At 52.8% G+C, this 16,799-nt stretch overlaps 1 protein-coding gene and 1 long non-coding RNA gene across 2 annotated transcripts in view; one reads left to right on the top strand and one right to left on the bottom strand.

Annotated features, from left to right (window-relative positions):
* Nucleotides 1–1,915: 1,915 nt before the first annotated feature.
* On the bottom strand, nt 1,916–6,045 carry LOC146542481 (uncharacterized). Its single transcript, XR_014880146.1, has 2 exons — nt 2,523–6,045; nt 1,916–2,401 (listed from the first exon to the last, which is right to left on the bottom strand). It is a non-coding gene; the product is annotated as an uncharacterized LOC146542481 (long non-coding RNA).
* A 9,303-nt stretch (nt 6,046–15,348) lies between these two features.
* The window catches only part of NFIC (nuclear factor I C), a 40,359-nt gene continuing 38,908 nt past the window's right edge, over nt 15,349–16,799 (top strand). The window contains exon 1 of the mRNA XM_085212035.1: nt 15,349–15,565. Coding sequence (XP_085068161.1) covers nt 15,563–15,565 — 3 coding nt within the window. The 5' untranslated portion in view covers nt 15,349–15,562. The remainder of the gene's footprint in view (nt 15,566–16,799) is intronic.

Raw genomic sequence — 16,799 nt, 5'->3', positions numbered from 1 at the left:
GCACACACACAGACACACACACATGTGCACACACACATACATGTGCACACACACACGCACACACAAATACACGTATGCACACACACAGGCATACACACACATGTGCACACACACATACATGTGCACACACACACGCACACACAAATACACGTGTGCACACACAGGCACACACACATGTGCACACACACAAATACATGTGCACACACATACGCACACACACGCACACACACACACATGTGTGCGCACACAAACACGCACACACACACATCCGTGTGCACACACACATGTGCACACACACGCACACACACGCACACACAAATACACGTGTGCACACACACGCACAGACACACACACACGTGTGCACACCTGGAACTGCACACACAGCACACAGCTGCACACCAGCATGAGTGCATGGGCTGGGGTTGGGGTTGGGGCTATGGGTTATGGGTTGAAGTTGGGGTTATGGCTTAGGGTCAGGGTTATGGCTTATAGGTTATGGGTTAGGGTTGGAGTTGGGGTTTGGAGTTATGGGTTATGGGTTAGGATTGGAGTTGAGGTTTGGGGTTATAGGTTACGGGTTAGGGTTGGAGTTGAGGTTTGGGGTTATAGGTTACGGGTTAGGGTTGGAGTTGAGGTTTGGGGTTATAGGTTACGGGTTAGGGTTGGAGTTGAGGTTTGGGGTTATAGGTTATGGGTTAGGGTTGGAGTTGAGGTTTGGGGTTATAGGTTACGGGTTAGGGTTGGAGTTGAGGTTTGGGGTTATAGGTTACGGGTTAGGGTTGGAGTTGAGGTTTGGGGTTATAGGTTACGGGTTAGGGTTGGAGTTGAGGTTTGGGGTTATAGTTTAGGGTTAGGATTGGAGTTGGGGTTTGGGGTTATAGGTTATGGGTTAGGGTTGGGGTTGAGGTTTGGGGTTATAGGTTATGGGTTAGGGTTGGGGTTGAGGTTTGAGGTTATAGGTTACGGGTTAGGGTTGGGGTTGAGGTTTGGGGTTATAGGTTATGGGTTAGTGTTGGAGTTGGGGTTTGGAGTTATGGGTTATGGGTTAGGATTGGAGTTGGGGTTTGGAGTTATGGGTTATGGGTTAGGATTGGAGTTGGGGTTTGGGGTTATAGGTTATGGGTTAGGATTGGAGTTGGGATTTGGAGTTATGGGTTATGGGTTAGGATTGGAGTTGAGGTTTGGGGTTATAGGTTATGGGTTAGGGTTGGAGTTGGGGTTTGGGGTTATAGGTTATGGGTTAGGGTTGGGGTTGAGGTTTGGGGTTATAGGTTATGGGTTAGGGTTGGAGTTGAGGGTTGGGGTTATAGGTTATGGGTTAGGGTTGGTGTTGGGGTTTGGAGTTAGGGGTTATGGGTTAGGATTGGAGTTGAGGTTTGGGGTTATAGGTTATGGGTTAGGGTTGGAGTTGGGGTTTGGGGTTATAGGTTATGGGTTAGTGTTGGGGTTGAGGTTTGGGGTTATAGGTTACGGGTTAGGGTTGAAGTTGGGGTTTGGGGTTATAGGTTATGAGTTAGGGTTGGGATTTGGGGTTTGGGGTTTTGGGTTATAGGTTATAGTTTAGGGTTTAGGGTTGGAGTTAGGGTTATGGGTTATAGGTTATGGGTTAGGGTTGGAGTTAGGGTTATGGGTTATGGGTTCTAGGTTATGGGTTAGGGTTGGAGTTAGGGTTATGGGTTATGGGTTATGGGTTCTAGGTTATGGGTTAGGGTTGGAGTTAGGGTTATGGGTTTTGGGTTATAGGTTATGGTTTAGGGTTGGGGTTGGGATTGGAGTTATGGGTTTTGGGTTATAGGTTAGGGTTGGGGTTATGGGTTATGGGTTAGTGTGCACATACTTGCAAACATACGCTCAGTTCAGTGCATGCACGCACACACACACGCGTGTGCATCCACATGTGCACACAAAGGCAAACACGCACACACCCACATACATGCAAACACACGCACACACACGCTTGCACACGTGTGCACAACCCTCCCCAAGGCTCCCTGTTAAACTGTACCCGGGCAGGTAAATAGTGCACAGGGCTGGGGGCCGCTGCCCGGGTGGCCGCTCCGGGGGGGTCACCCAGCTGCTAACGACCCACGGTCGGTGCCAGCTCTGTAATCCGTGCAGAGGTTCAGGACAAACTGTACCCGCGTTATATAAACCACCTCGCCTCTATTTATTTAATTCCCTTCTATTTATTTACGGCTCGGCCAATTGGAGGCGGGGGAGTGGAGCTGCTTGGGGGGCAGCGGGGCGCGGTGGGGTTTGGTGCCCGCGTGTGCAGGGCGTGTGAGCGTGCAGCGTGTAAATGGTGCACGAATGCAAGCGTGCGTGCGTGCAAGCAGATGTGCGTGCACTGCCGTGCACCCTGCAGGGGCAGAACCAAGAGGTGACACGGGGACACGAGGCCCTGCAGGGGACAAAGCCCAGGAAGTGCTCGGGGTCCCCTTCCCGGAGCCACCAGCACAGGAAGCCGAGGGGAGCAGCCTCTGCTCGCATTAATAACTGACTTCCTGCGGTTGCAGATTCACCTTCTGTGCTCGGTTGCAAACTTTGCCTTTGGTTCGCGTCCCCCGGCGCTGTTTGCCATTAACCCAGTGATCCCAGTATGGCCCAGTGGGGCTGCGGGGGGATTCTGTACCCATCCGAGCTGGTGCTGCTTGGGGTCCCTTCTGCCACCGTGGTGACATCGGTCCTGGTGTCCTCATCATGTCACTGTGCATGGGGCTGGGGTTATGGGTTATGGGGTTATGGGTTAGGGCTAGGGTTGGGGTCATGGGTAATGACTGAGTTGGGGTTATGGGTTATGGGGTTATGGGTTATGGGTTAGGGCTGGAGTTGGGGTTGGGGTTATGGGTTAAGGTTGAGTTGGGATTATGGGTTATGGGTTATGGGTTGGGATTGGGGTTTTGGGTTATGGGTTATGGGTTAGGGCTGGGGTTGGGGTTATGGGGTATGGGTTGGGGTTGAGTTGGTGTTATAGGTTATGGGCTATGAGTTATGGGTTAGGGCTGGGGTTAGGGTTATGAGTTATGGGTTATGGGTTATGGATTAGGGTTGGGGTTGGGGTTATGGGTTATGGGTTACAGGTTATGGGTTAGGGCTGGGGTTGGGGTTATGAGTTCTGGGTTATGGGCTATAGGTTAGGGTTGGAACTGGGGTTATGGGTTATGAATTATGGGTTGGGGTTGGGGTTGGAGTTATGTGCTATGGGTTGGGGTTTTGGGTTATAGGTTATAGGTTATAGCTTATGGGTTAGGGTTGGAGTTGGGGTTGAGGGCATGGGTTAGAGTTATGGGTTACAGGTTAGGGTTGGGATTGGGGTTGGAGTTAGGATAAGGTTTAAGGGTTGGAGTTAGGGTTAGGATTAAGTGTTAGGGTTAAATTTAAGGTTACTATTAGGGTTAGGACTGGGGTTATGGGTTAGAGTTGGAGTTAGGGGTTAGGGTGAGGGTTGGGGTTCAGGATTGAAGTAAGGGTTAGTTTTAGGGTTGGGGGGGGCCCGCCCAAGACTCCCAGTAGCCTCCCAGTGCTCCCAGTTTGCAGCCAAACCATTGTGCTGGGCTGAACCCGACGGGCGCTGCCGTTTCCTGGTGCGTTTTCTTCTATTTTCCAAAAAAAAAAAAAAAAAAAAGAGAGAGAGAGCGAGAGAAAAAGCAAACAAAATTCTTCTCCGACCAGTTCGGGTTGCTACGAGACAACAATGTGCTTTGCATGGGGCCTTAATTACAGAGCGGCTCTTAATAAGCTGAGAAATGAATGGCAATGCGTGGGGATCTGGCACTGAGCTGAGCCTTCCTTCCTCCCCACAGTACCCTTAACTCTGCCCCCGGTGCCATGTGGGGGAAGAGCCCATGTGTCCCCATTGCTGGGTGGGGGGTGGGATTGGGGGTCGTCATCTCTGCTACTCTTCTGTGCTCAGGGAGGATGGGGCAGAATGGGGCAGAATGGGAAGAGTGGGGCAGAGTGGGAAGAGTGGGGCAGAGTGGGGAGAATGGGACATAAAGGGGGAGAATGGGCAGAATGGGGCAGAATGGGAAGAGTGGGCAGAATGGGGAGAATGGGACACAAAGGGGAAGAATGGGACATAAAGGGGGAGAATGGGGCAGAATGGGAAGAGTAGGGCAGAATGGGGAGAATGGGATAAAATGGGGCAGAATGGGGTAGAATGGTGGAGAGTGGGAAAGAATGGGGTGAATGGGATAAAATGGGGCAGTGTGGGAGGAGGTGGGAATAGATTGGGGCAGAACAGGGAAAATGGGGAGGATGGCACAGAATGGAGTGCAATGGGGAGAGTGGGATAGAATGGAGGAGAATGGGGCAGAATGGTGGAGAGTGGAAAGAATGGGGGCAGAATGGGGAGAATGGAGGTGAGTGGGGCAGAATGGGGAGAGAATGGGGCAGAATGGGGAGAATGGGGCACAATGGGGAGAATGCAAGGAATGGTGGAGAGTGGGAAAGAATGGTGGAAGGATGGGGCAGAATGGGGGGAGAATGGGGCAGGATGGTGGAGAGTGGGAAAGAGGGAAGCAGAATGGGGCAGGATGGGGCAGAATGCTAGAGAGTGGGAAAGAATGGGGAGAATGGGATTGAATGGGAGAGGAAGAGAGCATGGACGTAATGGAGCAGAATGGTGGAGGGAGGGAAAGAATGGGGACAGAATAGGGAGAACGGGGAGAATATGGGGTAGAATGGGGAGAATGGGGCAAAATAGGGGAGAGTATGGGGTAGAATGGGCACAGTGGGGCAGAATGGGGAGAATGGGACGTAATGGGGCAGAACGGTCGAGGGTGGGAAAGAATAGAATGAGTCAGAATGGGGAAAATGAGGGATGATGGAGAAGATGGGGAAGAATTGGGCAGAAAGGGGAGAATGGGGAAAATGGGGTAGAATGGTCAGAATGGGGTATAATAGGGCAGAATGGGACAGAATGGGGACAGCGGAGCAGAATGGCAGGAATGGGGCAGGACGGGCTGTGTGTCCCAGCAGAGCTCCCAGCATCACCGGAGCCGTCCCCATTTATAAATAGAGTCTGCCTTCCCAGCACGGCCATGTGGTTCTCGTTAGGGGGATTAATTGGAAATGCTTATTTTGATTCGGAAAAAAAAAAAAAAAAAAAAAAAGAAAAGAAAAAAAAAAGAAAAAAAAAGGAAAAAAAAAAAAAAAAAAAAAAAAGTGATTGGATTTTTCCAGGGCATTTTGAAAGGAAAAAAGTCTGAATTTAATTATCGCTCTTCCAAAAAAGCACCACGGGAACGCGGGTTTGGGGCCGCCTCGTGTTGGCTTCACACCCTTCCTGGCCCCATTTCTGTGGGGTTTTGCCCCAAATTGTGGCTTGCAGCATCCTGGCCCCATAGCAGAGGGGAGCTCAGGGGGTCTGGAGCCATCCTGGAGCAGAGGAGGCCCAACGTTGGAAGGGTTTTGCTTCATTCAATTGCTTTGTTTTGACCCAAATGGATTTTTTTTATATATATGTATTCTTTTTTTTCTCGGGGAAAACATCATTTCCAATTACATTTCTCTGGGTTTCCATTGAAAAAAAAAAAAAAAGGGAGAGAAATGAGAAGCAAATGCTGTCGCACGTTGGCGAAACGTGAAAAAATGTCTAGGAATAGTTTGGGCCAAATGAAAACAATTTCATCTCTTTTTCAAGATCTCTTTTTTTGGATTTTTTTTTCTTCTTTTCTTTTTTTTTCCTGAAAAGAAACTGCAGCCGCCCCCAAATGAACCCCTGGGTGCCTCCATCCCCCCACATCTCCACCAGGAAAGCACCCTATAGGCTCCTCCCAGCACCCAAAGGGATGTGGGATCCTATGGGATGGGGTGTCCCCCCCCAGCACCCAAAGGGATGTGGGATCCTATGGGATGGGGTGTCCCCCCCAGCACCCAAAGGGATGTGGGATCCTATGGGATGGGGTGTCCCCCCCCAGCACCCAAAGGGATGTGGGATCCTATGGGATGGGGTGTCCCCCCCCAGCACCCAAAGGGATGTGGGATCCAGCAGGAAAACCAACCCCAGACCCACAGATCTGCTCCAAATGGATTGGAGTCGATCCATTTACCAGCAGGGTTTGTGGGGCTCTTTGGGGATGTGACACTGGGATGATGGAGCACCTCTGGGGACCTGAAAGGAGGAGGAGGAGGAGGAGGAGGAGGAGGAGGAGGAGGAAGGCCCAATGGCAGGAGGTGGGAGAGAAGCAGACTCTCTGATTTCTCTGCTTCCTATGCAACAAATCCCTCCCCAGGATACAAAGTCCACTTGTCCGGATGGCATTCCTGCCCGCAGCTGTGCGGGGCCATGGGCACACAATGCAGCCCTTGTTGCCTCGGCTCTGAGCTGGCAGCAGTTCAGGGTGGGCAGAGCTCTGAGCTCACATCGCTGCTGTTAACTCTGCCCGTCCTGAGCCGGGCTGGGAAATGGGCAGATGGGCTCAGAGAAGGACGGGAGTGGGGAAACTGAGGCACGGTGTGATGGGGTTGGGGTCCCTCGTGGGGTCCTGAGAGCTTGCCGTCCCCATCGCCTCATCCTGCTGTTGTTTTCCCTTTAGGATCAAAGCCTGACCCCTGCATCCATCCCTGCATCCCCCAGCGCCGTCCCTGCATTGCTGGGGACAGTCCCTGTATCCCTCCTGGCGTCCCCTCATCCCTCAGGACGGTTCCTGCATCCTTTGGGATCAATTCTGCATCCATCAGGACCATCCCTGCCCCCTGGGACTGTTCCTATATCACTTGTGACCATTCCAGCATCCCTTGGGCCTCTCCTTGCATCCCTTGAGGTCATTTCTGCATCCCTTGGAACCATCCCTGCATCCTTCAAGCCCCTCCTCACATGCTGTGGGATCAACCCTACATCCCATGGGACCATCCCTGCATCCCTTGGGATCCTCCTCCATATCTCTTGGAACACGACCGCTGCATCCCTCCAGGGCTATTCCTACATCCCATAAACTCATCCCATAAACCTGTTGGGATCACACCCCTTAGAACCATCCTATGGGACCATCCCTGCATCCCTTGGGATCACCTCTACATCCCATGGGACCATCCCTAAAACCCACAGGCCCATCCTTAAATCCCTTGGGACCATCCTCCAGGACAATCCCCATGAGCCACGGCATCATACCCACATCCCTCCAGGACCATCCCCTACAACCCATGGGTCGACCCTGCATCCCTCAACACCAACTCTACACCCCATGGGACCATCCCTTGGGATCAGCTCTATGACCCATAGGCCCATCCTTTGGGACCACTCTGACAACCCATTGGGACCAACCCTACATCCCATAGGACCATCTCTTAGGACCAGCCCTACAACCATGGACCCTTCTTTGCATTGCTTTGGGACCAACCCTGCATCCCACAGAACCATCCCTACAACCCACAGGTTCATCCTTGAATCTCTTTGGATCCATCCCTACAACCCATGGGACCAACTCTCAATCCCATGGGACCACCCCTATAACCTCTTGGACATCCCTCCATCCCTTTAGGACCAACCCTACATTCCATGGGACGATCCCTTGGGACCAGCCCTATAACCTACAGATCTATCCTTGCGTCTCTTCGGGACCAACTCTACATCCCATGGGACCATCCCTATAACCTCTTGGACATCCCTCCATCCCTTTTAGGACCAACCCTATATCCCATGGGACCATTCCTTGGGACCAGCCCTATAACCCATGGACCCTTCCTTGCAGTGCTTTGGGACCAACCCTATATCCCATGAGACCATCCCATGGGACCATTCCTATAACCCACAGGCCCATCCTTGAATCCCTTTGGAACCATCCCTACATCCCACCAGACCATACCTTGGGACCAACCCTACAACCCACGACACCATCCCTGCACCCCTCCAGGACCATCTCTGTACCCCCAGCCCCACACATCACCCCGTAACGCTGTGCCAACCACCTCCCCAGCGACCCATCCCCACATTCCCAATGCCCCTCAGCTTCCCGTGCCCCGCATGTTGGGAATTCACCCCCCACCCCACTGCCACCCCACGGCCCCAACCACAGCCAGAACCACCAAAGCCATATTTTTCCTCTCTCACCCGAGCTGCCCGGTGCTGCTCATAAAAAAAAAAAATAAATAAAATATAATAATAATAAGGACATGGAAAATTCTATAACATCCCTCTGCAGATTCTTGGATTGAGGTTTTGCTAATTCAAAGCAGAGCCCGGCGGGGGCGGGGGGAGGCGGATAAAGGCAGAATGGCAGAGCAGAAGGCGGCCCCGACCGGAGGAGATGGAATGTGTTCCTAAACGAAGCGCTCCTGGGGTTCCTGCTGTGGTCCCACAGCTCGGGGTGGTTCTTGTGTGTGACCCTGCATCGGGACGTGGCCATCCGTGCATCCATCGGCCCCAAACCCGTGTTGGAAATCCCGTATCCTCACATCCCTCCACCCCAATGTGGCCTTACAGCACCCAGTGGCCCTATGGCACGCGGTTGGTCCTGCAGCACCTGGTGGTTCCATGGCACCCAATGGCCCCTGGTGGCATTTGGTGGCCCTGTGGTACCCACCCAGAGACCCTACAACACCCAGTGGCGCAGCGACTCTCGGTGGCCCTATGGCACCCAATGGCACTGTGGCGCTTGGTGGCCCTATGGCACCCAGTGGCATCTGGTGGCCACGTGAGACCCCGTGGCCCTATGACACCCAGCAGCACGATGTCACACAGTGGCACTGGGGCTCCTGGTGGCCCTGTGGCACCCAAAGGCACCATATGGCACCCGATGGCACCCAACTGCACTCAATGGCATCCAGCGGTCCTATGGCACCTTGTGGCACCCAGTGGCACCCAATGACACTCAGTGGCACCCAGTGGCCCTACAGCATTCAATACCACCCAATGGCACCCAGTGTCACACAGTGGCACTCAATGACACCCAATGGCACCAAGGGGCACCCTATGTCACCCAATGGTACCCAGTGGCACCCAGTGGCACTGAGTAGCACCCAATGGCACCCAATGGCGTCCAGTGGCACCCTATGGCACTCAGTGGCACTCAATTGCACCCAATGGCACCCTATGGCACCCAGTGGCACCCAGTGGCACCCATGGCACTCAAATGCACCCAATGGCACCCTATAGCACCCAGTGGCCCAATGGCACTCAGTGGCACCCAACGGCACCCAGTGGCACTCAATTGCACCCAATGGCAACCTATGGCACCCTATGGCACCCAGTGGCACCCAGTGGCACTCAATTGTATCCTATGGCACCCTATGGCACCCAGTGGCACCCAATGGCACCCAGTGGCACTCAATCGCACCCTATGGCACCCTATGGCACCTAGTGGCCCTATGGCACCCAATGGCACCCAGTGGCACTCAATTGCACCCTATGGCACCCTATGGCACCTAGTGGCCCTATGGCACCCAATGGCACCCTATGGCACTCAATTGCACCCTATGGCACCCTATGGCACCCAGTGGCCCTATGGCAGCCAATGGCACCCAGTGGCACTCAATTGCACCCTATGGCACCCTATGGCACCCTATGGCATCCAGTGGCCCTATGGCACCCAACAGCACCCAACGGCACCCAGTGGCACTCAGTTGCACCCTATGGCACCCTATGGCACCCAGTGGCCCTATGGCACCCAACGGCACCCAACGGCACCCAGTGGCACTCAATTGCACCCAATGGCAACCTATGGCACCCTATGGCACTCTATGGCACCCAATGGCACCCAGTGGCACTCAATTGCACCCTATGGCAACCTATGGCACCCTATGGCACCCAATGGCACCTAGTGGCACTCAATTGCACCCTATGGCAACCTATGGCACCCAGTGGCGCCCAGTGGCACTCAGTTGCACCCTATGGCACCCTATGGCACCCAGTGGCCCTATGGCACCCAATGGCACCCAATGGCACCCAGTGGCACTCAATTGCACTCTACGGCACCCTATGGCACCCTATGGCACCCTATGGCACCCAGTGGTCCTATGGCACTCAATGGCACCCAATGGCACCCAACGGCACCCAGTGGCACTCAGTGGCACCCTATGGCACCCTATGGCTCCACGCCCCATCCATGGCACAGGGACGTTCCCAGCATGGGCTCGGGGTCGTTATTCATTTTGGGAGCCCACCCAGGGGCTCTGTTTGGGGCAGCAGTGGGGACGTTCTGTGGGACAGCGGTGCCCAATAGCAGCACTAACGATGATGTGAGGAAATGCTCCCTGTTTACGTTTGGTTTTATTATTATTGTTTTAATGGGTGGAATTTCGGTGTTCGCTGCACGAGGGGATCCCAAAAGTCCTAAAAAAAAAAAATCCCCCCCCAAAAATCCTAAAAAAAAAATCCTAAAAAAGTCCTAAAAAAATCCTAACAACAACAAAAAATTGTTAAAAAAGCTTAAAAAAATCCCAAACAATTCCTAGAAGAAAAATAATCTTAAAAATCCTTTAAAAATAAAAAATCCTTTAAAAATCGCATAACAAAAAAAAATCCTTCAAAAAATGCTAAAAAATCCTTTAATTTTTTAAAATTCCTTAAAAAATAAAATAATCCTAAAAAGAAGTAAAAAAATGTTTAAAAAATCCTAAAAAAAAACTTTTAAAAATCCTAAAAAATTTCCTAAAACATTCCCAAGAATCTTCTAAAAGAAAAAAAATCTAAAAAAGAAATCTAAAAAATTCCTTAAAAAAATCCTTAAAAAATCCTTTAAAAATCCTAAAAAATCCTTAAAATAAAATCTTTTTAAAAATCCTAAAATAATCCTTACAAATTCTTAAAAGAAAAAAATCCTAAAAAATTCCTTTAAAAATCCTAAAAAAAAATCCTGAAAAAAATCCTAAAAATTCCTTTAAAAATCCTAAAAAAAAAAAAAAAAATCCTAAAAAAAGTCCTAAAAAATCTCCCCAAAAATCCTACAAAACATGAACCCCAACATAAATCCCAATAGAAACCCAACATAAATCCCAATAGGAACCCCATTATGTGTCCCACCATAAATCCAACTCAACATAAATCCCAATAGAAATCCCGGTCTGAACACCCACAGAAATCCCACTGTGAAATCCCACAGAAATCCCAATATCGACCCCAATATCGATGTCAGCATAAACCCAACATAACCCTCGACGTGGATCCCAACTGAAATCCCAGTAGGAACTCAAACAATAGGAACTCAAACACAAACCCCAATAGAAATCCCAACGTCAACCCAGCATAAATCCTCAATCCCAATATGAACCCCAACATAAATCCCAGAATAAATCCCAATATCAGCCCCATTATAAATCCCAGCATAAACCTAACTCAACATAAACCCCAGTAGAAATCCCAACATGAACACCCAAATAAATCCCAAGAGGAACCCAACATAAATCCCGATTTGAACCCCAATATGAACGCCCCTATAAATCCCAAGTTGAATCCCAAAAGGAACCCAATGTTTGACTCCAACAGAAATCCCAATAAGAGCCCCAGTGCAAACCCCAATAGAAACACCCAACACAAATCCCAGTATGAACCCCAATAGAAACCCAGCAGAAATCCCAAAAGGAACTCCAAGATACATAAAGACCCAACAGAAATCCCAAAAGGAACCCTAATACAAATCCAATATGAACCCCAATAGAAACCCCAGTAGGAACACTCAAATAAATCCCAATATGAACCCAACGTAAATCCCAATAGAAACTCCAGTTAAAACCCCAGTAGGAACCCATATAAGCACCAATAGAAATCCCAGTATGAACCCCAATATGGACCCAACATAAATCCCAACATAAATCCCAACATGAACCCCAACATAAATCCCAATATAAACCCCAATATGAACCCCAATATAAATCCCAACATAATCTCAATATAAATCCCATTAGGATCCTCAATATGAACTCCAATCCCAAAAACTCAACAGAAAGACGAACGGAAATCCCAGCACAAATCCCAACACAAATCCCAAAACGAATCCCCAATAGAAGCCCAACACAAATCCCAATAGAAACCCCAATAGAAACTCCCATATAAGTCCCAATACAAATCCCAGCATAAATCCCAAATGGAAACCCCAATGGAAATCCCGATACAATCCCAATGATGACCTATCCTGAATTTAGGGTCGGGTTATTTCACCCCAAATCCCCATTTTTTATGCAGGAAAAGGAAAATAAATGTATAAAAATAGGGATTTTTGTAATGGAGTGTCAGAATTTTCTGGGTTTGGGGTCGGGGTGGCAGTGGGGTTGAGTGCTGCCTGCCCCTACGGGCTCCCACCACCCCATTGGAAAAGGGGGATTCTCCTATGGGGTACTGGGGTGGATTTGGGGTCCTGGGTGGGGTCTTGGTCCACCTCATCCCCCCTGGGTGGGGGAGGAAGGGAGATTTAGGGAGGTGGGAGGATATGGGGTGATGGGGAGGGATTTAGGATCCTGGGGGGGAAGATTTAGGGTCTTGGGTGGAGATTTTGGGGTGTCAGAGGGCGATTTGGGATCCTGGGGGGGGATTTGGGGGTACTGGGGTGGCATTTGGTGTCCTGTGGGAGATCTGGGGTGCTGGGGAGGAATTTGGGGTGATGGTGGGGGTTGGGCTGCTGGGGGAATGTTGGGGGTGTTGGAGGGGATTTGGGGTCCTGGGGTGGCTATGGGGTGATAGGGAGGGATATGGGGGTGCTGGGTGGGGATTTGAGGTGATGGAGAGGGATTTGGGGGTGTCAGAGGGGAATTTGGGATTCTGGAGGGGGGCATTTGGGGTCTTGGGGTGGATATGGGGTGATGAGGAGGGCGGTTGGGGTCCTGGGTGGGGATTTGGGGTACTGGGGGGGATTTAGGATCCTGGGGAGATTTGGTGTCTGGGAGGGGATGTGGGAGGGATTTGGGGTCCTGGGTGGGGATTTAGGGGTGCCAGAGGGGAATTTGGGGTGATGGGGAGGATTTGGGGGTGCTGAGGGGTTATTTGGTGTCCTGTGGGAGTTCTGGGGTGCTTGGGAGGAATTTGGGGCCGGGGTGGTTGGGATCCTGGGGGGGTATTTAGGGTGTTGTGGGGGAATTTGGGAATTGTTGGAGAGGGATTTGGTGATGCTGGGGGGGGGGGGGGGTGACGGAGAGGGATTTGGGGTGATGGGGAGGGAATATGGGATACTGGGTGGGGATTTGAGGTGATGGGGGGGATATGGGGTGATGAGGGGGCGGGGGGGGGATTTGGGGAGATGAGGAGGGGGATTTGGTGCCCAGTGGAAGATTTGGGGTGCTGGAAGGGGTTTGGGGCCCTGGGGGGGGGGGGGAAGGGGGGATATTTGGGGTCCTGGGGTGGATATGGGGCATTGGGGAGAGATTTGGTGATGCTGGAGGGATTTGGGGTGAAGGGGAGGGATTTGGGGGCATGGGGAGGGCAAATGAGGTACAGGGTGGGGGGTGCTTGGGGGGGGGTCCTGGGGGGTAGGAATGGGGAGGGAGGGGCATATGGGGACGGGGTGTCCAGGGGACAGGGATGGGGGGGCACTGGGGAATGGGATGGGGGTTGGGGGACACGAAATGGGGGGGTGGGATGGGGGGGTTCTGTATGATGGGGTGAGTGAGGATTGGGGATGGGAAAGGAATTGGGGTGTTTGTGGGATGGGGGTGGGATTGGGGGGTAATTGGGGACTGTGGGTTCCGTGGAATTGGGGGGGGGGCGTTGGGAATGGGGGAAGGGGGTGGGGTAGAGTTGTGTGTGGGATGGGGGGGGTCGTGGGATTGGGGGGGGTCAGGGGATGGGGATGACAATGGGATGGGGGGTGTCTGTGGAGTGGGGGGGTGGGATTGGGGTTGGAGGTGGGATTGTGGGGTGGGGGGGGATGGGGGGTAGGGGGGCGTCTGTGAGATGGGGGTGGGATGGGGGCGGGGTTGGGGGGGGCACAGGGTGGTGGGGGATTTGGGGATGAGAGTGGAGGGGGGGCAGGGGATGGGATGGGGGGGTTTGTGGGGTGGGGGTGGGATTGGGGGGTAGAGGGGTCAGAGGATGGGGATGACTGTGGGATGGGGGGCGTCTGTGGGCTGGGGGGTGGGATTGGGGATGGATGTGGGATTGGGGGTGTGGCGGGGCTCTGTGGGTTGGGGGGGAGAATGGGATGGGGGGGGTCTGTGGGATGGGGGTGGGTTTGTGGGGGGTGGGGCAGCGCTCTGTGGGATTTGGGAGTGGGCGCGTGAGCGGAGCAGGGGAAGGGATGGGGGGTCCGCGGGGTGGGGGTGGGCGTCAGAGGATGGGGGGCGTCTGTGGGATAAGGGAGGTGGTAACGGTGGGGAGCGGGGACCGAAGGTGGGGGTTATTATGGGATGGGGGTCCGTGGGATCGGGGCGGTGGGGGATGGGCGCAGCGCGGGCCGGGCGGTGCGGGGTTACGCCGCAGCTCCTCCCGCAGCGCCGCAGGGCGGGGCGGACAGCCCCTCTCCTCCCGCTCTGCGGTAACTCCGCGCGGGGCCGCGCCCCCCCCGCACCGCGGCGGGCAGCAACGGGGGCGGAGGAGGAGGAGGAGGAGGAGGAGGAGGAAGGCCGGGGGCGGCCCCGCAGCGCCGCAGCCCGGGCGAGGGGAGGAGGAAGAGGCGGCGGTGCCATGGGGCTGCGGGGAGGAGCGGAGCGGGGCGCGGGGCTGCGCGGGGGGCGGGGGGGGGCGGCGGCCGCCAGGGGGGGTTTGATAGGCGCGGAGCCCATCCCTCTGCTCGGGCTTTTTTTTTTTTTTTTTTTTTTTTTTTTTTTAAGAGATATATTAATTTTTTAATTATTTTTTATTATTATTTTATTATTTTCTTTTTTATTAAAATTTTTTTTCTATTTTTTCCCCTCTGTTTTTTTTTTCCTTTTTTTCCCCTTTCTTTAATTATTTTTCCTTTCCTTTTTCCCTCCTTCCCTTTCATTATTTTTCCTTCCGTTATCACCCTTTCCCTCCTTTTTAATCATCGCTTTTTAATTTTGTTTTAATTCTTTTAATTTTTTCACTCTTTTTTTTCCCCCCCTTCCACCTCTTTCATTTTCCCTTCATTTCCCAATTTCATCCCCGTTATCTCATCGTTTTATTATTTTACCTTATTTCACCTTATTATTTCCCAATACCATTTTACCGTATCATTTCCCCCCTCCTCCAATTTTCACCCATTTTTCACTTTATTTTTTTATCATTCCTCACTTTCTCGCTCCCGCTCCACTTCACCCCCTCCGTTCCGTTCCATCCCTTTTATTATTCGATTTCGCCCTTTTTCCTTTCCCCGTTTTCCCTCATTTCCATCATTTCTTCATTACCCCATTTATCAGCACAGAACCCCTCACCCCATCTCCCTCCTTCCCCCCCCCGCTGACCGCTCACCGAGGACGCCGCCCCCCCCCCCCCCCCCCCCCCAAATTGAGGCGGAGCCTTTTACGACCAACGTGATTTTTTAATTTTTTTTTTTTTTCCTTACCAACATTTTTCTACATTTTTTTTTTCCCGGTGGCCAAAACACGTTTTAGCCCAAAATACCCCCAAAATACGCCAAAAAAAAAAAAAAAAAAAAAAAAAAACCCAAAGCAACAAACCAACAGCCGCCCCCCCCCGCCCAGCAGCGCTCGGGACCCGTTCATTGCAGTGGCCATGGTAGGTCCCGGTCCCGGGGCACTTTCATTTTCTCTTTACTCCCCCCCCTCCCGCAACGCGTGTGCGTACGTTACGCGGAACCCCACGCGCAAAAGTTGGGGGGGCTTCGAGGGGGGGGCTGGGGAGGGGGATGGGATTTGGGGGGGGGTGGAGGGGAGGGGCGGCTGTTCTGCCTCGCACCGCGCAGCACCGCGGAGCAGCCGAGTGGTTTTTTTTTTGGGGGGGGGGGGGGAGCGCGGTGCGCGGGGGGGGCGCGGCTGCGGAGGGTGAAAATGGCCGCGGGGAGGGGGCGGGGAGGGCGGCGGCGCTTTGAACTTGGAGGGGTCGGGAATGGGGAGGGGGGGGGAATAGGGAGAGCGCAGCCCCCCCCGCCCTACGAACCCCCCCCGCCCCCGCCGGTTAAAAGAAAACACGCGTGGATGCGGACGCGTTGTGGATGGTTGGGGGGGGAGGGGTGGAATGGAAGCGGGGGGGGAAGTGAGGGAGGAAAAGGGGGAAATAAGGGAGAAATAACGGGAGGGGGATAAGGGAGGGTTGAAGGGGGAAAAAAGGAGTTAAGGGAAAAATGAAGGAGGAAATAAGGGGAGAAATGAAGGAGGAAATGTGGGGAGGAACGAAGGAGGGAACGGAGGAGAAAGTTGAGGAAGGAGGGGAAAGGAAAAACGCGGAGAAGAAATCGGGAGAAAAGTTGAAGGGCCTTCGGGAGGAACGAGAGCGAAAAGTTAAAAATGAAAGAGGGGAAAAAAACCAACAACAACAAAAAAAGGCGAAAATAAAAAATAAGAACAGCGAAACGGGGGAGGAGGAGCCGCGCGGAAAGCGAAAGTTGCGGCGGTGCGCGGAGCTCCGTTCAGCCCCGCCGTGTCCGGGGGGCACCGGGACCCCCCCGACCCCCCCCCGGCGTAGGGCTGCGCGGTGCGGAGCGGGGGATTCCCTTCGGGTTGTTGTTGTTGTTGTTGTAACGAAGCTCGCTAATTAGGGTTCATTAGCGCCGTGCGGAATTGGGGTTGGAGTGAGAAGTTCGCGGTTTTGGAGTTCGCCGCTTTTTTTTTTTGTTGTTGTTTGTTTGGGGGGGGGGGGAGAAGAATAAAACACGAAATGAATGGGGAGGGGTAGTGCGGGTGTCCCCCCCCACCGCCCCCTCCGCAGCCATGAATCTGCAGTTTTAATATTATTTTATTATTATTCCTTAAATCTGCGCTGTTGATATTTTCCGCCATCTGCGAGTGGGGGG

The sequence above is a fragment of the Meleagris gallopavo genome, chromosome 30 (assembly GCF_905368555.1).
Source record: "Meleagris gallopavo chromosome 30, MGAL_WU_HG_1.1, whole genome shotgun sequence".
NCBI classification, from domain to species: domain Eukaryota; kingdom Metazoa; phylum Chordata; class Aves; order Galliformes; family Phasianidae; genus Meleagris; species Meleagris gallopavo.
Note: the sequence above shows the minus strand (reverse complement) of the source record. Positions and strands in the feature narration are given on the sequence as shown.